Consider the following 23,535-nt stretch of genomic DNA (forward strand, 5'->3'; position numbering starts at 1 on the left):
GAGTCGTGTTTGGCCACGCAGCCGTGGGTGAACAGAGAGTGGAGGAGGTGACTAAGCACGCACCTCTGAGGGGCTCCCATGTTGAGGATCAGCATGGAAGATGTGTTGTTACCTACCCTTACCACCTGGGGGCAGGCCGTCAGGAAGTCCAGGATCCAGTTTCAGCGGGAGGTGTTTAGTCCCAGTGTCTTTAGGTTAATGATGAGCTTGCTGGGCACAATGGTGTTGAACGCTGAGCTGTATTCGATGAACAGCGTTCTCACATAGGTGTTCCTTTTGTCCATGTGGGAAAGGGCAGTGTGGAGTGCTGGTGTTGATGTGAGCCATGACCAGCATTTCAAAGCACTTCATGGCTACCGATGTGAGTGCTACGGGGTGGTAATCGTTTAGGCAGGTTACCTTCACTTTCTTGGGCACAGGGACTATGGGGGTCTGCTTGAAATATGTAGGTATTACAGACCCGGTCAGGGAGAGGTTGAAAATGTCAATGAAGACACTTGCCAGTTTCTCCGCGCATGCTTTGAATACACGTTATTGTAATCTGTCTGGCCTCGCGGCTTTGTGAATGTTTACCTGTTTAAAGGTCTTGCTCACATCGGCTATGGAGAGTGTGATCACACAGTTGTCCGGAACAGCTGGTGTTTTCATGCACACTTTACTGTTGCTCGCCTCGAAAGCGAGCATAAAAGGTATTTAACTCTTCTGGTAGGCTCATGTCACTGGGCAGCTTGCGGCTGGGTTTCCCTTTGTTGTCCATAATAGTTTGCAAGCCCTGCCACATCCAATGTCCGAAAGAGCCGGTGTAGTAGGATTCAATCTTAGTCCTGTATTGACGCTTTGCCTGTTAGATTGTTCATCTGAGGGCATAGCGGAATTCATTATAAGCGTCCGGATTAGTGTCCCGCTCCTTGAAAGCGGCAGCTCTAGCCTTTAGCTTGGTGTTGGATGTTGCCTGTAATCAATCCATGGCTTCTGGTTGGGATATATACGTACGGTCACTGTTTGGACAACGTTGTCGATCCAATTATTGATGAAGCCGGTGATTGAGGTGGAATACTCCTCAATGCCATTGTTTGAATCCCAGAACATATTCCAGTCTGTGCTAGCAAAACAGTCCTGTAGCGTAGCATCTGCATCATCTGACCACTTCCATATTTAGCGAGTCACTGGTACTTCCTGCTTTAGTTTTTGCTTGTAAGCAGGAATCAGGAGGATAGAATTATGGTCAGATTTGCCAAATGGAGGGCAAGGGAGAGCTTTGTATGTGCCTCTGTGTGTGGAGTAAAGGTGGTCTAGAGTTTTTTTCTCCTCTGATTGCACATGTGACATGCTGGTAGAAATTAGGTCAAACTGATTTAAGTTTGCCTGCGCTAAAGTCCCCGGCCACTAGGAGTGCCACTTCTGGATGAGCATTTTCTTGTTTGCGTATGGCCTTATACAGCTCCTTGAGTGTGGTCCTAGTGCCAGCATTGGTTTGTGGTGACAAACAGACAGCTACTAATAATATAGATAGTAGATAGTGTGGTCTACAGCTTATCATGAGGTACTCTACCTCAGGAAAGCAATATCTTGAGACTTCGCGCACCAGCTGTTATTGTCAAATAGACACACACCTCCGCCCCTTGTCTTAGTAGACGTAGCTGGGGAGGACATCATGAGGGATGGATGGGGGACCACTATACTCACCTGCCACTGGGGAGGCCATCATGAGGAATGGGGGACCACAACACACATTGGTCCTGATGCCCTGACCCTGACTGATACTGTTGTGTTGTCTGTCTGTTTATTGGTCCTGATGCCCTGACTGATACTTTTGTGTGGTCTCTGTCTGAGTTCTTATCTTCCTGAGGGAAGGTAGATAACAGCAAGCAGCAGCTCCATCAATAATAGAGATAACACTGAACACACACACACGCACACTCAGTCCAGTTTGGGGTGTGACAGACATGTTTATGTCAGCTCATCGTCTCTCATCACCCCGACATTCCATTTACACCTCTGTACGAGCACACACACACACACACACACACACACACACACACACACACACACACACACACACACACACACACACACACACACACACACACACACAACTTATCCAGAGATCAGACCAATGCTTTCTACATGATTAAGATCTCCCATTTAACTCCCTCCCTCTCTTTCTTTCCTTCTCTCTCTCCCCCAACTCTATTTGCTCCCCCTTCTCTCTCTCTCTCTCTCCCTCCTCTCTCTCTCTGTCTCTCTCAATTCAAACGGCTTTATTTGCATGGGAAATATTGTTTACATTTCTAAAGCAAGTGAAATAGACAAGAAACAAAAGTGATATAATTAATTCAGAAATTAATAGTAAAAAAAAATAGACATTTCAAATGTGATATTATCGGTAATGTTGGTACAACGTGCAAATAGTATGAAAAGTATGTAAGGGAAACCACGGAGTCAATGTGAGGGGTTGTGACGACCCTCCCACTCTGTCTGCCAAAACCACAGAATCAATATGAGGGGTTGTGACGACCCTCCCACTCTGTCTGCCAAAACCACAGAATCAATATGAGGGGTTATGATGACCCTCCCACTCTGTCTGCCGAAACCACAGAGTCAATATGAGGGGTTATGATGACCCTCCCACTCTGTCTGCCGAAACCACAGAGTCAATATGAGGGGTTATGATGACCCTCCCACTCTGTCTGCCGAAACCACAGAGTCAATGTGGGGGGTTGTGACGACCCTCCCACTCTGTCTGCCAAAACCACAGAGTCAATGTGGGGGGTTGTGACGACCCTCACACTGTCTGCCGAAACCACAGAATCAATATGAGGGGTTATGATGACCCTCCCACTCTGTCTGCCGAAACCACAGAGTCAATGTGGGGGGTTGTGACGACCCTCCCACTCTGTCTGCCAAAACCACCAAGTCAATGTGAGGGTTTGTGACGACACTCCCACTCAATCTGCCGAAACCACCGAGCTACCCCATTTCATTCTTTTGCTCTTGTTTCCTTAATAGGATGTCGGTGGGCGCTGGGGAGGGTCATCAGTGAAATGGGACACACCTTGGCTCGTGTGTGTCCCGGGGATAAATACACCTTTCTCTGCGTTGTCTCCCTCTTTGTTACAGGATATGAGACGGTTCGTAACAGGGTACATGTTAGTAGAGGTAATTGAGGTAATTCAGTATGTACGGTGCATTCAGAAAGTATTCAGACCCCTTTACTTTTTCCATATTTTTATTATGTTACAGCCAAACAATTGATTAAATCGTTTTTTGCCTTTATCAATCTACACACAATACCACGTAAGGACAATGCAAAAATTGGTTTTTATAGTTTTTTTATGTATTAAAAATAGAAAACGATTACATTTGCATAAGTTTTCAGACCCTTTACTCAGTACTTTGTTGAAACAGCTTTGGCAGTGAATACAGCCTCGAGTCTTCTTGAGTATGATGCTACAAGCTTGGCAAATCAGTATTTGGGGAGTTTCTTCCATCCTTCTCTGCAAATCCTCTCAAGCTCTGTCAGGTTGGATGGGGAGCGTTGCTGCACAGTTATTTTCAGGTCTCTCCAGAGATCTTCGATCTGGTTCAAGTACGTGCTCTGGCTGGGCCACTCAAGGACATTCAGAGACTTGTCCCGAAGCCACTCCTGCGTTGTCTTGGCTGTGTGTTTAGGGTCGTTGTCCTGTTGGAAGGTGAACCTTCACCCCAGTCTGAGGTCCTGAGCGCTCTGGAGCAGGTTTTCCTCAAGGATCTCTCTGTACTTTGTTCCGTTCATATTTCCCTCGATCCTGACTAGTCTCTCAGTCCCTGCCACTTAAAAACATTCCCTCAGCATGATGCTGCCACCATCATGCATCACCGTAGGGATGGTCACTTGACCATAAATGCATGATTGGCGGAGTGCTGTAGAGATGGTTGTCCTTCCAGAAGGTTCTCCCGTCTCCACAGAGGAACTCTGGAGCTCTGTCAAAGTGACCATCGGGTTCTTGGTCACATACCCAGATTTTTTTTGGTACCCTTCCACAGATCTGTACCTCAACACAATCTTGTCTCGGAGCTCTACTGACAATTCCTTCAACCTCATGGCTTGGTTTTTGCTCTGACATGCACTGTCAACTGTGGGACCTTAAATAAACAGGTGTGTACCTTTCCAAATCATGTCCAATCAATTGAATTTACCACACGTCCACTCCAATCAAGTTGTAGAAACATCTCAAGGATGATCAATGGAAACAGGATCCAGCTGAGCTCAATTTCGACTCTCATAGCAAAGGGTCTGAATACTTATGTAAATAAGGACTCTGTTTTTTATTTCGAATGCATTTGCAAAGATTTCTAAAAACCTGTTTTCGCTCTGTCATTATGGGTTATTGTGTGTAGATTGATGACACAAAATATAATTTAACTGATTTTAGAATAAGGCTGTGGAAAAAGTCAAGGGGTCTGAATACTTTCCAAATGCACTGTAGATGTTAGCAGGGGTAAAGTGATAATGCATATATAATAAAGCAGCGAGTAGCAGCATAGTAAAAAAGGGGCTCAATGCAAATAGTCCGGTTAGCCATTCAATTAACTGTTTAGCAGTCTAATTGCTTGGGATAGAAGCTGTTAAGGAGCCTTTAGGACCTAGACCAGGACCCCTTGCCGTGTATGACTAGGGTGGCTGGAGTTTTTCACAATTTTAGGTCCTTCCCCTGACACCGCCTGGTACAGAGGTCCTGGAAGGCAGGAAGCCTGGCCCCAGTGATGTACTGGGCTGTACGCATTACACTCTGTAGCGCATTGTGGTCAGATGCCAAGCAGTTGCAATAACAATCGGTGATCCAACCAGTCAGGATGCTCTCAGTGGTGCAGCTGTAGAACTTTTTTAGTATATGAGGATCCACGCCAAATGTTTTCAGTCTTCTGAGGGGAATAGGCTTTGTTGTGCCCTCTTCACAACTATCTTGGTGTGTTTGGACCATGATAGTTTGTTATTAATTTGGACGCCAATGAACTTGAAGCTCTTGACCCGCTCCACTACAGAACCGTCGAAGTGAGTGGGGGCATGCTCGGCCCCCTTTTCCTGCAGTCCACAATCAGGTTGAATTTACAATGGTGTTTGTGCTCCACTGGTTGCCCTTTTCATGTGGCAACAGGTGAGAAATCTTGCTGCTGTGATGGCACACTGTGGTGTTAAAGATAGATAGATAGATAGATAGATAGATAGATAGATAGATAGATAGATAGATAGATAGATAGATAGATAGATAGATAGATAGATAGATAGATAGATAGATAGATAGATAGATAGACATCTCTCTCTCTCATGGAGGTCAAAGGTTGTGAGTGACATTGCAGCAAATGTGAGGCTGAGGAGAGGAGGAGCAGGGGAGGGCAAAAGAGAGAACCAGGGGAGGGCTGAAGAGAGGAGAACCAGGGGAGGGCAGAAGAGAGGAGGAGCAGGGGAAGGCTGAAGAGAGGAGCAGCAGTGGAAGGCTGAAGAGAGGAGCAGCAGTGGAAGGCTGAAGAGAGGAGCAGCAGAACAGGGCTGAAGAGAGGAGGAGCCTGACAGGGCTGAAGAGAGGAGGAGCCTGACAGGGCTGAAGAGAGGAGGAGCAGCGGAGGTGGGCTACACCTCACCTGTACTTCAGTAAGAAGTGTGTGAGCTTGGTGCCATTTTGGATCTGTAGAGGAAATTACAGTATATAGTGGCAGCACTCACCTGTACTCCTGTGAGAAGCGTGTGAGCTCAGTGCTATTGTGGATCCATTTGAACTCCAGGGGCCAGCTCCCCTCTGCCATACACGTCAACACCAGCCTGTTACGCTCCAGGTGCAACTGGCTCCGCACCGGCTCCGTCTTAAAGTAGGGCGGCACGTCATCTGGAGAGGGGGATGGGAGAGAGAGAAAGAGAGAGACAGAGTCACACATGGAAGATACTCACAGGTTCACAGGTGATCAATTAACAGCATCAGAAGAACAGAGAGAGAAGCAAACCTTGGTGATCATACAGTGATTGTATTGGGAGACACGTTCAGTGTAGTTCTGTGATAGCAGGGACATGCTTGTGTGTCACCAAAATTAATCTGGACATGTTCCACTGCTCTCGCTCTCTAATCTGACTAGTAACAGAGGGCCGCAGCCTGCTGACTAGTAACAGAGGGCCGCAGCCTGCTGACTAGAAACAGAGGGCCGCAACCTGCTGACTAGTAACAGTGGGCCGCAGTCTGCTGACTAGTAACAGTGGGCCTCAGCCTGCTGACTGTAACAGAGGGCCACAGTCTGCTCACTGTAACAGAGGGCGACAGCCTGCTGACTGTAACAGCGGGCTGCAGCCTGCTGACTAGTAACAGAGGGCCTCAGCCTGCTGACTGTAACAGCGGGCCACAGTCTGCTGACTAGTAACAGTGGGCCGCAGCTTGCTGACTAGTAACAGTGGGCCTCAGCCTGCTGACTGTAACAGAGGGCCACAGTCTGCTCACTGTAACAGAGGGCCACAGTCTGCTCACTGTAACAGAGGGCGACAGCCTGCTGACTGTAACAGCGGGCTGCAGCCTGCTGACTAGTAACAGAGGGCCTCAGCCTGCTGACTGTAACAGCGGGCTGCAGCCTGCTGACTAGTAACAGAGGGCCGCAGCCTGCTGACTAGTAACAGAGGGCCTCAGTCTGCTGACTAGTAACAGAGGGCCACAGTCTGCTGACTAGTAACCGCGGGCCTCAGCCTGCTGACTAGTAACAGAGGGCCTCAGCCTGCTGACTAGTAACAGTGGGCCGCAGTCTGCTGACTAGTAATAGAGGGCCGCAGTCTGCTGACTAGTAATAGAGGGCCGCAGTCTGCTGACTAGTAACAGAGGGCCACAGCCTGCTGACTAGTAACAGAGGGCCGCAGTCTGCTGACTAGTAATAGAGGGCCTCAGACTGCTGACTGTAAAAGTGGGCCGCAGTCTGCTGACTAGTAACAGAGGGCCGCAGTCTGCTGACTAGTAACAGTGGGCTGCAGACTGCCGACTAGTAACAGAGGGCCTCAGCCTGCTGACTAGTAACAGTGGGCTGCAGGCTGCTGACTAGTAACAGAGGGCCACAGTCTGCTGACTAGTAACAGTGGGCCACAGCCTGCTGACTAGTAACAGAGGGCCTCAGTCTGCTGACTAGTAACAGAGGGCCTCAGTCTGCTGACTAGTAACAGAGGGCCGCAGCCTGCTGACTAGTAACAGTGGGCCTCCGCCTGCTGACTAGTAACAGTGGGCCTCAGCCTGCTGACTAGTAACAGTGGGCCTCAGCCTGCTGACTAGTAACAGCGGGCCTCAGCCTGCTGACTAGTAACAGCGGGCCTCAGCCTGCTGACTAGTAACAGCGGGCCTCAGCCTGCTGACTAGTAACAGAGGGCCTCAGCCTGCTGACTAGTAACAGTGGGCCTCAGCCTGCTGACTAGTAACAGTGGGCCTCAGCCTGCTGACTAGTAACAGTGGGCCTCAGCCTGCTGACTAGTAACAGTGAGCCTCAGCCTGCTGACTAGTAACAGTGGGCCTCAGCCTGCTGACTAGTAACAGTGGGCCACAGTCTACTGACTGGTAACAGTGGGCCGCAGCTTGCTAACTCGTAAACTCGTGGATTGGAGATTTGTTCACTATGTTTCTGGATTATTCACCATGGCATATCACTTCCCCCAGCCCAGACAGGGGTAGATAGAAAATGAACAAGACAAGGGAAATGTGTGAAATCCTTTCATTTTCTCTCTGTGTCCCACAGGATGTAACATGTACTGTAGGAGCCCAGTGAAGACACAGGGAGAAAGCCACAGGTGATGTTCCCTATGGAATATACTGAGAATAGTATAGAATATGATGCTACACACAGGCACGCTCACACACACCCACGTACAGACTCACAGGCGTGCAGACTCACACACACCCACACAAACACACAGGTGTGCAGACTAATAGACACACACACTGGAGTGCAAACACACACACCCACACAAACACACAGGTGTGCAGACTAATAGACACACACACAGGAGTGCAAACACACACACACACACACACACACACACACAGTTGTAAATTAGAACTTGTTCTCAACTGGCCTACCTGGTTAAATAAAGGTGAAATAAATAAATACAAATAAACATGCCACTATCGTAGATTCTCAAATTGAAATAAAAAATAAAGTTAATTCTTTATTTTGATGGTCATTGTTTGGTTGCATAAACATGATCAGTGCTTTCCCCCACAATGTTGGCCTTTAAATTGGCATTAATAAAGAGGATAGGTTACTGCTGTTGGTCAATGGTCAGAGTCTGGGACAAGGGGAGGCTGCCTCTGACTGGGAAGATAAACAGGCCCACTTGAGCCTACTGCCTGAGGTTAATAGAAACAGCTGTTCTCTAATTCTAGAAACAAGATATTTATGGTTTATGATATTACAAAATAGCCCAATTTAACTGTTACCAACCACTCCTTTGAGAAATAGTGCTCATACGGCAATAGAAACTTTCTCCATTTGAAAAAAAACTTAATTTTCTATATAATTATTATTCGTGTTTATGAATTTGTTTTTCCAATTTAGTGCACAGATTTCAGGGTTTGTAAAGAAAAGAGAAGAGAGCAATAAAGAGTTCACATTGCAGATCTTTTTTCCCCTCCACCAACCATGGTTCTGAGGATCGGGCCAACCAAAAGGATAATTTGCGGCTGGGGAATCCAATTGTAAAGTGAAGAAATTAGTAGCACTGTGTGAGGTAAATACACAGAAATCCAGTAGCTGCCTGCCACTTTACAGTGTGAAAATAATTTCCTTTCAATCACATTAATTACTGAGATTGTCAAATTGACCTGACTCTAATATTGGGGGGGTCATGACACCCCATCCCCCCGCAAGTTACTTGCCTGGCTCAGTCTCTCACACATAGGAGCGCAGACTCACTCACTGACACACAGGCAGGCAGACTCACACACACACACACACACACACACACACACACACACACACACACACACATACACATACACACACACACACACACACACACACACACACACACACACACACACACACACACACACCATCAAATAAGTTCCAATCCACCTCACTGTCATACTCCCTTCTGCTGATAGCTCACTCTTGACAGATGGTACTACAATTAAGACCTTGTGCTTGATGATCATTGTAAATATAGACCAATTTAATTGGATGGTTGGATTATATAATTTTCTAATTAACTAATAATCAATAATTGAAATTAAACTGTCAAAATGATCTATTGGCTTGGTATTTTGCACTCCTATTTTGGCTCCACCAATCCAACGTAGGTAGGTTAGTAAGAAAGATAAAAGAAAGGGGGGAAGATGGAGAGAACATAAAGACATCCAGTCTATAAACAGAGAAGACTGGTAGGCAGAATGATGTGGGTTAGATGAGGCTTGTATAGATAGTTTCACAGCCTCCTTAGTGTGGTTAAAGAGGGGAAAGGAACTACACTTAGAAGACCCACGCCGAGAGGACGTACATCCAGACCACAGCACCACATCCACACCCCCACCCCAAACAATCAACACCCCCCCAAGTGAACCACGCCCACACCCCATTTAGAACTCCTCAGATCAGACCTCACAAAGACTTCACTATCTTATCCTGGAATATCTAAGGCCCGAGGTCATCTGCCTTTGGCCTAAAGAGCAGGAACCTGGACTTCATCAAAGAAATCAGAAATACAGACATTGTCATCCTACAAGAAACATGGTATAGAGGAGATGGACCCACTGGTTACCCTCTAGGTTATAGAGAGCTGGTAGTCCCACCCACCAAACTACCAGGTGTGAAACAGGGAAGGGACTCAGGGAGTGTGCTAATTTGGTATAGTGCAGACCTAACTCACTCTATTAACCCTCCTGTTGTGTTCGTTTCATGTTAATTGTCACGACTTCCGCCGAAGTCGGCTCCTCTCCTTGTTCGTTCGGCGATCGACGTCACCGGCTTTCTAGCCATCGCCGCTCCATTTTTCATATATCCATTTGTCTTGTCTTGTTTCCATACACACCTGGTTATCATTTCCCCAATTAAGCTACTTGTATTTAACCCTCTGTTTCCCATCATGTTTTGTGTGTAATTGTTTCATGTTACGTGGTGTTAGTTTACGCGCTTTACTTTTATGTTCCGTTTTTTTAGCTCGTTTGATTTATGTCGTCTCCTCCCTCTGCCTGGTCTCCTTACAGCCCTACAGACTGCGGAGGCCCTGTTTACCCACGTCTTCCGGCACTACGGGGTGCCTGAGGATATAGTGTCGGATTGGGGTCCCCAGTTCACGTCGAGAGTTTGGAAGGCGTTCATGGAACGTCTGGGGGTCTCAATTAGCCTTACCTCAGGTTTTCACCCTGAGAGTAACGGGCAGGTAGAGAGAGTCAACCAGAATGTGGGCAGGTTTCTGCAGTCCTATTGCCAGGAACGGCCGGGGGAGTGGGCAGCGTTTGTGCCCTGGGCCAAGATGGCACAGAACTCGCTTCACCACTCCTCCACTAACCTCTCCCCCTTTCAGTGTGTATTGGGGTACCAGCCGGTTCTGGCACCGTGGCATCAGGGTCAGACTGAGACTCCTGCGGTGGACAACTGGTTTAGGCGCGCGGAGGAGACATGGGAGGCCGCCTGTGTCCATCTCCAGTGTGCCGCGCGTCGCCAGAAAGACAGCGCGGACCGTCACCGCAGTGAGACCCCGGTGTTCGCACCGGGAGACCGGGTCTGGCTCTCGACCTGTAACCTGCCCCTCCGCCTGCCCTGCCGGAAGCTGGGTCCGCGGTTTGTGGGGCCATTTAAAGTCCTGAGGAGGGTGAACGAGGTATGTTATAGATTACAGCTTCCCTCTGATTATCGTATTAACCCCTCGTTCCATGTGTCTCTCCTCAGGCCGGTGGTGGCTGGTCCGCTGCAGGAATCTGAGGTGCGGGAGGTCCCTCCGCCCCCTTTGGACATTGAGGGGGCCCCGGCGTACATCGTTCGTTCCATCCTGGATTCGAGGCATCGGGTGGGGGGCCTTCAGTACCTCGTGGAGTGGGAGGGGTATGGGCCAGAGGAGAGGTGCTGGCTTCCGGTTGCAGATGTTTTGGATCCTGAACTGCTGCGGTAGTTTCACCGTGGCCGGCCAGATCGCCCTGCGCCTCGTCCTCCGGGTCATCCTCGAGGTCGGTGTCAGCACGCCGCTGGAGCCGCGCATCAAGGGGGGGTACTGTCACGACTTCCGCCGAAGTTGGCTCCTCTCCTTGTTCGGGAAGCGTTCGGCGATTGACGTCACCGGCTTTCTAGCCATCGCCGCTCCATTATTCACATATCCATTTGTCTTGTCTTGTTTCCAGAAACACCTGGTTTTCATTTCCCCAATCAATCTACTTGTATTTAACCCTCTGTTTCCCATCATGTTTTGTGTGTAATTGTTTCATGTTATGTGGTGTTAGTTTACGCGCTTTACTTTTATGTTCCGTTTTTTGAGCGCGTTTGATTTATGTAGTGCTCTCGTTTTTGGAACTATAATAAAAGTACGTCTGTTCATTATACTCTGCTCTCCTGCACCTGACTCCGCCTCCAATACACCTTTGACATTAATTCATTATGTGTTCCCGGTCCAAAATGACCGCCCTCTTATAGCTGATTATAAATCCATAATAGTACATATATTATCACCTAATGTTGTGTTAGATCTTTTTATCAACTTAAGTTCTTGTGAACATTACACGTTTTTAACTTCTATTTGCTATTTATGGCCTGTAGGCCAAAAATGAATAATTATTTTGACAATAACAAATAGTCAGATGAACCATATTGTGCTATTTATCACAAACTACTTTACGTCAAAGATTAACAAGAACTCTCTCCTCCTCACCAGTGTCATGATAATAGATATGATCAAGAGCCTCACCTACAGTATATCTTTTGGTCATTGTGCTGCCACAGAATGAATTGTGAGCAAGGCCTCAAAAAAGCTTTATATACCAGGGCTGCGAGAAAAGTTCTATATATTATTGAAACAATGTTGCTATTGTTTTTGAGAATGCCAACAGGTGTGGTTCCCGTGGGGGAAAGATTCTATTGGGGAAAGGTTCCCGTGGGGGTTGCCATGGAAGCCAAGAAGGGGAGTGAGGTTTTTGTGTGTGTGTGTGTGTGTGTGTGTGTGTGTGTGTGTGTGTGTGTGTGTGTGTGTGTGTGTGTGTGTGTGTGTGTGTGTGTGTGTGTGTGTGTGTGTGTGTGTGTGTGTGTGTGTGTGTGTGTGTGTGTGTGTGTGCTCAAACACACATGCATGTGGGGGTCTGGGAGAGGACGTGTGTCAATCTGATGAATGGGCATGTGCCTGAACTCAATTTTATACACTAATTGTAGTCTCACCCATTCATTTCTAATGACCGGTCATTTTTGACTGGGAACCCCACAGGTGTAATAAAGTTAAATAAAACACCCAAAATGTAATGAAAATCCTTAAAAATGTATTTCAGATGCCTTGTGTGACAAAGTCATGGAACCTTATGACAATCAGATTAAATGAACTACATTTTTCAGAGACAGAACTTGTAAATCGGTCCAATTTGATGGGAACACAGCAGGAGGGTTAAATTAATCAAAACAGGAACATTTTACATTTGGCTAGAAATTCAAAAGGAAATTATCTCAACAGAGGAAAATGTCATCCTGTGTGCTACCTATATCCCCCCAATAGACTCCCCATACTTTAATGAAGACATCTTCTCCATCCTGGAGGGGGAAATCAATCATTTCCAGGTCCAGCGACATGTGTGGTGACCTAAATGCCAGAACTGGAAAATAACCTGACACCCTCAGCACACGGGGACAAACACCAACTGGAGGTGACAGCATTCCCTCCCCCATATTTTTTTTACCTTTATTTAACTAGGCAAGTCAGCTAAGAACAAATTCTTATTTTCAATGACAGCCTAGGAACAGTGGGTCTACTGCCTTGTTCAGGGGCAGAATGACAGATTTTTATCTTGTCAGCTCAGTGATTCGATCTTGCAACCTTTCGGTTACAAGTCTAACCCTCTAACTAATAGGCTACCCTGCCAGCCTATGCACAACTATGACCACATAACCAACAAAAACGGGTCACAACTGCTGCAGCTCTGTCGTACACTGGGCATGCACAAAGTCAATGGTAGGCTTCGAGGGGACTCATACAGTAGGTACACCTATAGCTCATCTCTTGACAGTAGTACTGTAGACTACTTTATTATTGACCTCAACCCAGAGTCTCTCAGAGCGTTCACAGTCAGCCCACTGACACCCCTATCAAATCACAGCAAAATCACAGTCTACCTGAACAGAGCAATAATCAATCATGAGACAGCAAATAATAATATTAATAAATGCTATCGATGGAAGGAAAGTAGTGTGGATACCAACCCAAAAACAATCAGGCAACAACAAATTCAATCCCTTTTAGACAACTTCCTGGACAAATGCGAGGGCACTAGAACAGCCTGCAGCACCCGGCCTCACCCTAATAGAATCTGAAGTCAAATTTCTACTGTTTGCTGATGATAGTGTGTTTCTGTCACCAACCAAGGAAGGCCTACAGCAGCACTTAGATATTCTGCACAGATTCTGTCAGACCTGGACCCTGACAGTAAATCTCAGTAAGACAAAAATTATGGTGTTCCTAAAAAGGTTCAGTTGCCAGGACCACAAATACAAATTCCATTAAGATACCGTTGCCCTAGAGCACACAAAAAAATATGCATATCTCGCCACAGGTAACTTCCACAAAGCTGTGAACGAGCTGAGAGACAAGGCAAGAAGGTCCTTCAATGCCATCAAAAGGGAAATAAAATTTGACATACCAATTAGAATCTGGCTAAAAATACTCTAATCAGTTTGTAGAACCAACTGGCCTTTATGGTTGTGAGGTCTGGGGTCCGCTCACCAAACAATAATTCACAAAATGGAACAAACACCAAATTGAGAATCTGCATGCAGAATTTTGCAAAAAATATACTCTGTGTACAACGTAAACAACAAATAATGCATGCAGAGCAGAATTAGGCCGACCCCGCAAATGATCAAAATCCAGAAAATAGCTGTACAATTCTACAACCACCTAAAAGGACGCGATTTCCAAACCTTCCATAACAAAGCCATCACCCACACAGAGATGAACCTGAGAAGAGTCCCCTAAGCAAGCTGGTCCTGGGGCTCTGTTCACAAACACAAACAGACCCCACAAAGCCCCAGGACAGCAACACAATTAGACCCCAAAAAATCATGAGAAAACCAAAAGATTATTACTTGACACATTGGAAATAATCAACAAAAAAAACGAGCAAACTAGGAAGCTATTTGGCCCTAAACGGAGAGTACACAGTGGCAGAATACCTGACCATTGTGACTGACTCATACTTAAGGAAAGCTTTGACTATGTACAGACTCAGTGAGCATAGCCTTGCTATTGACAAAGGCCACCGTAGGCAGACCTGGCTCTCAAGAGAAGACAGGCTACAGTATGTGCACACCGCCCACAAAATGAGGTAGAAACTGAGCTGCACTTCCTAACCTCCTGCCAAATGTATGACCATATTAGAGACACATATTTCCCTCAGATTACACAGACCTACAAAGAATTTGAAAAAGAAAAAACAATTTTGATAAACTCCCATATCTTTTGGGTGAAATACCACAGTGTGGCATCTCAGCAGCAAGATTTGTGACCTGTCGCCACAAGAAAAGGGAAACCAGTGAAGAACACACATCATTATAAATACAACCCATAATTATGTTTAATTATTTTCCCTTTTGTACTTTAACTATTTGCACATCGTTACAACACTGTATATAGACATAATATGACATTTGAAATGTCTTTATTCTTTTGGAACTTCTTTGAGTGTAACGCTTACTGTTCATTTTTATTATTTATTTCAGTTTTGTTTATTATCAATTTCACTTTCTTTGGCATTGTAAACATATGTTTCCCATGCCAATAATGCCCTCAAATTTAAATTAAATAGAGCGAGAGAGAGAGCGAGAGAGCGAGAGAGCGAGAGAGCGAGAGAGCGAGAGAGCGAGAGAGAGAGAGAGAGAGAGAGAGAGAGAGAGAGAGAGAGAGAGAGAGAGAGAGAGAGAGAGAGAGAGAGAGAGAGAGAGATGGGGGAGAGGGGAGAGGAACAGAACACATAGTAGGGACCGGCCTCAAAACACACTCATACACACGTCTCCTCTGTTGGTATGACACGTGTCCTCTGTGGGTATCACACGTCTCAGGGCTCCGCTCGGGCAGCCGAGCGGAAATGGAGGAAAACTCGCCCCCTGCGGACCTGGCATCCTTTCACGCCCTCCTCTCTACATTTTCCTCTTCTGTCTCTGCTGCAAAAGCCACTTTCTACCACTCTAAATTCCAAGCATCTGCCTCTAACCCTAGGAAGCTCTTTGCTACCTTCTCCTCCCTCCTGAATCCTCCTCCCCCTCCCCCCCTCCTCTCTCTCTGCGGATGACTTCGTCAACCATTTTGAAAAGAAGGCTGATGACATCCGATCCTCGTTTGCTAAGCCAAACGACACCGCTGGTCCTGCTCACACTGCCCTACCCTGTGCTTTGACCTCTTTCTCCCCTCTCTCTCCAGATGAAATCTCGCGTCTCGTGACGGCCGGCCGCCTAACAACCTGCCCACTTGACCCTATCCCCTCCTCTCTTCTCCAGACCATTTCCGGAGACCTTCTCCCCTACCTCACCTCGCTCATCAACTCATCCTTGACCGCTGGCTACGTCCCTTCCGTCTTCAAGAGAGCGAGAGTTGCACCCCTTCTGAAAAAACCTACACTCGATCCCTCCGATATCAACAACTACAGACCAGTATCCCTTCTTTCTTTTCTCTCCAAAACTCTTGAACGTGCCGTCCTTGGCCAGCTCTCCTGCTATCTCTCCCAGAATGACCTTCTTGATCCTAATCAGTCAGGTTTCAAGACTGGGCATTCAACTGAGACTGCTCTTTTCTGTGTCACGGAGAATCTCCGCACTGCTAAAGCTAACTCTCTCTCCTCTGCTCTCATCCTTCTAGACCTATCTGCTGCCTTTGATACCGTGAACCATCAGATCCTCCTCTCCACCCTCTCCGAGCTGGGCATCTCGCGGCCCACGCGGCCCACGCTTGGATTGCGTCCTACCTGACAGGTCGCTCCTACCAGGTGGAGTGGCGAGAATCTGTCTCCGCACCACGTGCTCTCACCACTGGTGTCCCCCAGGGCTCTGTTCTAGGCCCTCTCCTATTCTCACTATACACCAAGTCACTTGGCTCGGTTATATCCTCACATGGTCTCTCCTATCATTGCTATGCAGACGACACACAATTAATCTTCTCCTTTCCCCCCTTCTGATAACCAGGTGGCGAATCGCATCTCTGCATGTCTGGCAGACATATCAGTGTGGATGACGGCTCACCACCTCAAGCTGAACCTCGGCAAGACGGAGCTGCTCCTCCTCCCAGGGAAGGACTGCCCGTTCCATGATCTCGCCATCACGGTTGACAACTCCCTTGTGTCCTCCTCCCAGAGTGCTAAGAACCTTGGCGTGACACTGGACAACACCCTGTCGTTCTCCACTAACATCAAGGCGGTGACCCGATCCTGTAGGTTCATGCTCTACAACATTCGCAGAGTACGACCCTGCCTCACACAGGAAGCGGCGCAGGTCCTGGTCCAGGCACTTGTCATCTCCCGTCTGGATTACTGCAACTCGCTGTTGGCTGGGCTCCCTGCCTGTGCCATTAAACCTCTACAACTCATCCAGAACGCCGCAGCCCGTCTGGTGTTCAACCTTCCCAAGTTCTCTCACGTCACCCCGCTCCTCCGCTCTCTCCACTGGCTTCCAGTTGAAGCTCGCATCCGCTACAAGTCCATGGTGCTTGCCTACGGAGCTGTGAGGGGAACGGCACCTCCGTACCTTCAGGCTCTGATCAGGCCCTACACCCAAACAAGGGCACTGCGTTCATCCACCTCTGGCCTGCTCGCCTCCCTACCTCTGAAGAAGCACAGCTCCCGCTCAGCCCAGTCAAAACTGTTCGCTGCTCTGGCACCCCAATGGTGGAACAAGCTCCCTCACGACGCCAGGACAGCGGAGTCAATCACCACCTTCCGGAGACACCTGAAACCCCACCTCTTTAAGGAATACCTGGGATAGGATAAAGTAATCCTTCTACCCCCCCCCCCAAAAAGATTTAGATGCACTATTGTAAAGTGGTTTTTCCACTGGATATCTTAAGGTGAATGCACCAATTTGTAAGTCGCTTTGGATAAGAGCGTCTGCTAAATGACTTAAATGTTAAATGTTAATGTTAAATGTCTCCTCTGTGGGTATCACACATCTCCTCTGTTGGTATGACATGTGTCCTCTGTGGGTATCACACGTCTCCTCTATGGGTATCACACATCTCCTCTGTTGGTATGACATGTGTTCTCTGTGGGTATCACACGTCTCCTCTATGGGTATCACACATCTCCTCTGTTGGTATGACACGTGTCCTCTGTGGGTATCACACGTCTCCTCTGTGGGTATCACACGTCTCCTCTGTGGGTATCACACGTCTCCTCTGTGGGTATCACACGTCTCCTCTGTGGGTATCACACGTCTCCTCTGTGGGTATCACACGTCTCCTCTGTGGGTATCACACGTCTCCACTGTGGGTATCACACGTCTCCACTGTGGGTATCACACATCTCCACTGTGCTCTCTCATTAGAAAACCAAGAGACTGGGCAGCTTTATAGGGACTAATGATAGGCCTTTAGAGTTAACACAGGTTTTACTGGACCACTGATGACATGTAGGGACATGTAAGGACATTTGAGCACATTTAGGGGTTTGTGGGGACATGAAGGGGTATGTGGGGACATGTAGGGGTATGCAGGGACGTGTAGGGGTATGTAGAATCATGTAAGGATATGTGGGGACATGTAGAGGTATGTGTGGCATGTAGGAGAATGTGGGGTAATGTAGGGGTATGTGGGAACATGTAGGGATATGTGGGGACATGTAGGGTAATTTTGGGACATGCAAGGGTATGTGGGGACATATAGGGATATGTAGTGACATTTAGGGACAGGTAGTAATATCTGGGGACATGTAGGGGCATTTAGGGGTATGTTGGGAAATGTAGGGTATGTAGGGACATGTAGGGTTATGTGGGGACATGTATGGGAATTTAAGGACATGTAGGGGTATGTGGGGATATGTAGGGGTATGTAGGGATGTGTATAGGCATGTAGGATTATGTGGGGCCATGCAGGGGTATGTAGATTTATGTAGGGGTATGTGGGGACATGAAGGGGTATGTAGATTTATGTAGGGGTATGTGGGGACATGAAGGGGTATGTAGGGACGTGTACTGTTATGTAGGGACATGTAGGGTTATTTGGGGACATGTGGGGAGATGAAGGGGTATGTAGGGACATGTAGGGGTATGTGGGGTCATGTAGAAGTATTTGGGGACATGTAGAGATGTGTGGGTACAAGTACAGTGGGGGAAAAAAGTATTTGATCCCCTGCTGATTTTGTACGTTTGCCCACTGACAAAGAAAGGATCAGTCTATAATTTTAATGGTAGGTTTATTTGAACAGTGAGAGACTGAATAACAACAAAAATATCCAGAAAAACGCATGTCAGAAATGTTATAAATTGATTTTAATTTTAATGAGGGAAATAAGTATTTGACCCCCTCTCAATCAGAAAGATTTCTGGATCCCAGGTGTCTTTTATACAGGTAACGAGCTGAGATTAGGAGCACACTCTTAAAGGGAGTGCTCCTAACCGCAGCTTGTTACCTGTAAAAAAGACACCTGTCCACAGAAGCAATCAATCAATCAGATTCCAAACTCTCCACCATGGCCAAGACCAAAGAGCTCTCCAAGGATGTCAGGGACAAGATTGTACACCTACACAAGGCTGGAATGGGCTACAAGACCATCGTCAAGCAGCTTGGTGAGAAGGTGACAACATCTGGTGCGATTATTCGCAAATGGAAGAAACACAAAATCACAAGATCTCACCTCATGGAGTTGCAATGATCATGAGAACGGTGAGGAATCAGCCCAGAACTACACAGGAGGATCTTGTCAATGATCTCAAGGCAGGTGGGACCATAGTCACCAAGAAAACAATTGGTAACACACTACGCCGTGAAGGACTGAAATCCTGCAGCGCCCACAAGGTCCCCCTGCTCAAGAATACATATACAGGCTCGTCTGAAGTCTGTCAATGAACATCTGAATGACTCAGAGAACAACTGGGCGAAAGTGTTGTGGTCAGATGAGACCAAAATGGAGCTCTTTGACATCAACTCAACTCGCCGTGTTTGGAGGAGGAGGAATGCTGCCTATGACCCCAAGAACACCATCTCCACCGTCAAACATGGAGGTGGAAACATTATGCTTTGGGGGGGGGGGGGGGTTTCTGCTAAGGGGACAGGACAACTTCACCGCATCAAAGGGACGATGGAAGGGGCCATGTACCGTCAAATCTTGGGTGAGAACCTCCTTCCCTCAGCCAGGGCATTGAAAATGGGTCGTGGATGGGTATTCCAGCATGACAATGACCCAAAACACACGGCCAAGGCAACAAAGGAGTAGCTCAAGAAGAAGCACATTAAGGTCCTGGAGTGGCCTAGCCAGTCTCCAGACCTTAATCCCATAGAAAAACTGTGGAGGGAGCTGAAGGTTCGTGTTGCCAAACGTCAGCCTCGAAACCTTAATGACTTGGAGAAGATCTGCAAAGAGGAGTGGGACAAAATCCCTCCTGAGATGTGTGCAAACCTGGTGGCCAACTACAAGAAACGTTTGACCTCTGTGATTGCCAACAAGGGTTTTGCCACCAAGTACTAAGTCATGTTTTGCAGAAGGGTGAAATACTTATTTCCCTCATAAAAATGCTAATCATTTTATAACATTTTTGACATGCATTTTTCTGGATTTTTTTGTTGTTATTCTGTCTCACACTGTTCAAATAAACCTACTATTAAAATTATAGACTGATAATTTCTTTGTAAATGGGCAAACATACAAAATCAGCAGGGGATCAAATACTTTTTTCTCTCCTTTATGCACTTCTTCACAAGTGTTGGAGTGCTGACTAAAATTGCATCTCACACAATGTTTCTCATGTAGGTTCCCTCCTATGAGAGTACAAATGGCGACATATTCTAATGCTATATTCAGTGGGTAGAGAGTCACACCAGTGAGTAGCTAGTCTACAGTAGGACCCATCCAACCCGATGCTGACAAGTGTTTAAAATCGAGCACACAGCCATTCATTCTCCATAGACAAAGATTGGCAGTAGAATAGCCAACGTGTCACCGTCATAGGACCTTTCCAACAAGTCAGTTAGTCAAATTTCTGCCCTGCTAGAGCTGCCAAAGTCAACTGTAAGTGCTGTTAAGTGGAAATGTCTAGGAGCAACAATGGCTCTGTCGCGAAGTGGTCTTCCTCAGTTGCAACACTCACTACTGGGTTGAAGAGCATGCATTTTGCTTTACTAGCATTTAAGAGCAGTTGGAGGCCACGGAAGGAGTCTTGTATGGCGTTGAAGTTCGTTTGGAGGTTTGGTCAACACAGTGTCCAAAGAAGGGCCAGATGTATACCGAATGGTTTCATCTGCGTAGAGGTGGATCAAAGAATCACCCGCAGCAAGATCATTGATCATTGATATATACAGAGAAAAGAGTCATCCTGAGAATTGAACCCTGTGGCACCCCCATAGAGACTGCCAGACGTCCGGACAACAGGCCCGCCGATTTGACACACTGAACTCTATCTGAGAAGTAGTTAGTGAACCAGGCGAGGCAGGCATTAGAGAAAGCAAGGCTGTTGAGTCTGCCTATAAGAATACGATGATTGACAGAGTCGAAAGCCTTGGCCAGCTTGGGCCAGTTCCTGTGGGGGTTGCAGAGCTGTTGGCAGGCGTTGGGATAGCCAGGAGGAAAGCATGGCCAGCCATAGAGAAATGCGTATTGAAATTCTCAATTATCGTGGATTTATCAGTGGTGACAGTTTCCTAGTTTCAGTGCAGTGGGCAGCTGGGACGAGGTAATCTTATTCTCCATGTTGCTTTCCTAACTGACTGTGTATATTGGTTCCTAACTTCCCTGAAAAGTTGCATATCACAGGGACTATTTGATGCTAGTGCAGTACGCCACAAGATGTTTTTGTGCTGGTCAAGGGCAGTCAAGTCTGGAGTGAACCAAGGGCTATATCTGTTCTTAGTTCTACATTTTTTGAAAGGGGCATGCTTATTTAAGATGGTGAGGAAAGCACTTTTAAAGAACAACCAGGCATCCTCTACTGACGGGATGAGGTCAATATCCTTCCTGGATACACGGGCCAGGTCAATTAGAAAGGCCTGCTCGCATTTGACAGTGATGAGGGGTGGTCGTTTGACTGCGGACCCATAACGGACACAGGCAATGAGGCAGTAATCGTTGAGATCCTGGTTGAAAACAGCAGAGTTGTATTTAGAGGGCAAGTTGGTCAGGATGATATCTATGAGGGTGCCCATGTTAATGGATTTGGGGTTGTAGCTGGTAGGTTCTTTAATAATTTGTGTGAGAGTTAGTGCATCAAGCTTAGATTGTAGAACGGCCGGGGTATTAAGCATATCCCAATTTAGGTCAACTAGCAGTACGAACTCTGCCAATAGATGGGGGGGCAATCAATTTACATATGGTGTCCAGGGCAGAGCTGGGAGCTGAGGGGGGTCTATAACAAGCAGCAACAGGGAGGGACGTATTTCTGGAGAGATGGATTTTTAAAAGTAGAAGCTCGAACTGTTTGGGCATAGACCTGGATAGTATGACAGAACTCTGGAGGCTATCTCTACAGTAGATTGTGATTCCGCCCCCTTTAGCAGTTCTGTCTTGATGGAAAATGTTGTAATTGGGGATGGAAATTTCAGAATTTTTGGTGGCCTTCCTAAGCCAGGATTCAGACACGGCTAGGACATCAGGGTTGGCGGCGTGTGCTAAAGCAGTGAATAAAGCAAACTTAGGGAGGAGGCTTCTGATGTTAACATGCATGAACCCAAGGCTTTTAGGGTTGCAGAAGTCAACAAATGAGAGTGCCTGGGGACACACAGGGCCTGGGTTAACCTCTACATCACCAGAGGAACAGTGGAGGAGTAGGATGAGGATACAGCTGAAGGCTATAAGAACTGGTCGTCTAGTGCTTTGGGAACAGAGAATAAAAGGAGCAGCTTCTGGGCGTGGTAGGATATATTCAGGGCATAGTCTACAGACAAGGGTATGGTAGGGTGTGAGTAAGGTCGGGGTAAACCTAGGCATTGAGTGACGATGAGAGAGGTTGCATCTCTGGAGGCACCAGTTAAGCTACGTAGGTGCGGTCTCCGCATGTGTGGGGGGTGGGACAAGGGGGCTATCTGAGGCATGTTGAGCAGGACTAGGGGCTCTGCAGTAAAATAAAACAATGAGAGCTGCCCTAAACAACAGTATACAAGGCATATTGACATTAGAGAGAGGCATAAAGCAATCACAGGTGTTGATTGGGAGAGCTAAGACAACAATGGGTGAGACAACAACGACATTCTAGATGATTCTGTGCTTACAACTTTGTGGCAACAGTTTGGGGAAGGCCCTTTCTTGTTTCAGCATGACAATGCCCCCATGCACAAAGCGAGGTCCATTCAGAAATGGTTTTTAGAGATCGGTGTGGAAGAACTTGACTGGCCTGCACAGAGACCTGACCTCAACCCCATCGAACACCTTTAGGATGAATTCAGCCCAACATCAGTGTCAACCTCACTAATGCTCTTGTGGCTGAAAGGAAGCATGTCCCTGCAGCAATGTTCCAACATCTAGTGGAAAGCCTTTCCAAAATAGTGGATGCTGTTATATCAGCAAACGGGGGACCAACTTCATATTAATGCCCATGATTCGACGAGTACGTGTCCATATACTTTTAGTCATGTAGTTTTTTCATCTAGAGCCTGGGTGATAAACACACACAGCGGGCAGTGCATAAAGTGTCATGTGTGTGTGTGTGTGTGTTTTTTATGTGTGTGTTTGTGTGGTGAGAATGTACGTCAGTTGGAGTGCTGCTCTGCTGGTGGTCTGGCCAGGCTGTTAAGGACTCCCACTGGGTTTGAGATCTGTTCCGGGGTCTGTCATTATGTAGCCCAGTGGCCTTTTCCTGTCTGTGTGCTGTGTGTGAAATCTGTTCCAGGGCCAGTCATTATTTAGCTCTGTGGCCTGGCCCTGTCTGAGTGTGTCCTGGTGACCGTCCCACTGAGACACTCATAGCCTGGCCACAGCTCCCTACTGCCAAGCAAGCCCTCCTCCTTCATACACTCTGACAATAGACACACACACACACACATTAACAAACTCTGATCATCCACTACCCAGACACACACATACTCACACAATAACACACACTGATCATCCACTGCCCACACGCATGCACACACACACACACATTTAATTTGAGAGGGAGGGAATGAGAATCGACGCAAGGAATTGAGAAAGGGACAAATACATCCAGCGTTTTTCCCTTGCAACCCTCACCATC

At 47.1% G+C, this 23,535-nt stretch overlaps 1 protein-coding gene across 6 annotated transcripts in view; it reads right to left on the bottom strand.

Annotated features, from left to right (window-relative positions):
* LOC115152880 (protein sidekick-2-like) overlaps positions 1–23,535 on the bottom strand; it is a 594,976-nt gene that overhangs the window by 140,161 nt on the left and 431,280 nt on the right. For all 6 annotated transcript variants that reach the window (XM_029697773.1, XM_029697775.1, XM_029697771.1 and 3 more), the window contains exon 2: positions 5,705–5,864. In XM_029697773.1, coding sequence (XP_029553633.1) covers positions 5,705–5,864 — 160 coding nt within the window. The remainder of the gene's footprint in view (positions 1–5,704; positions 5,865–23,535) is intronic.

This window comes from Salmo trutta, chromosome 18 (assembly GCF_901001165.1).
Source record: "Salmo trutta chromosome 18, fSalTru1.1, whole genome shotgun sequence".
Lineage (NCBI taxonomy): Eukaryota > Metazoa > Chordata > Actinopteri > Salmoniformes > Salmonidae > Salmo > Salmo trutta.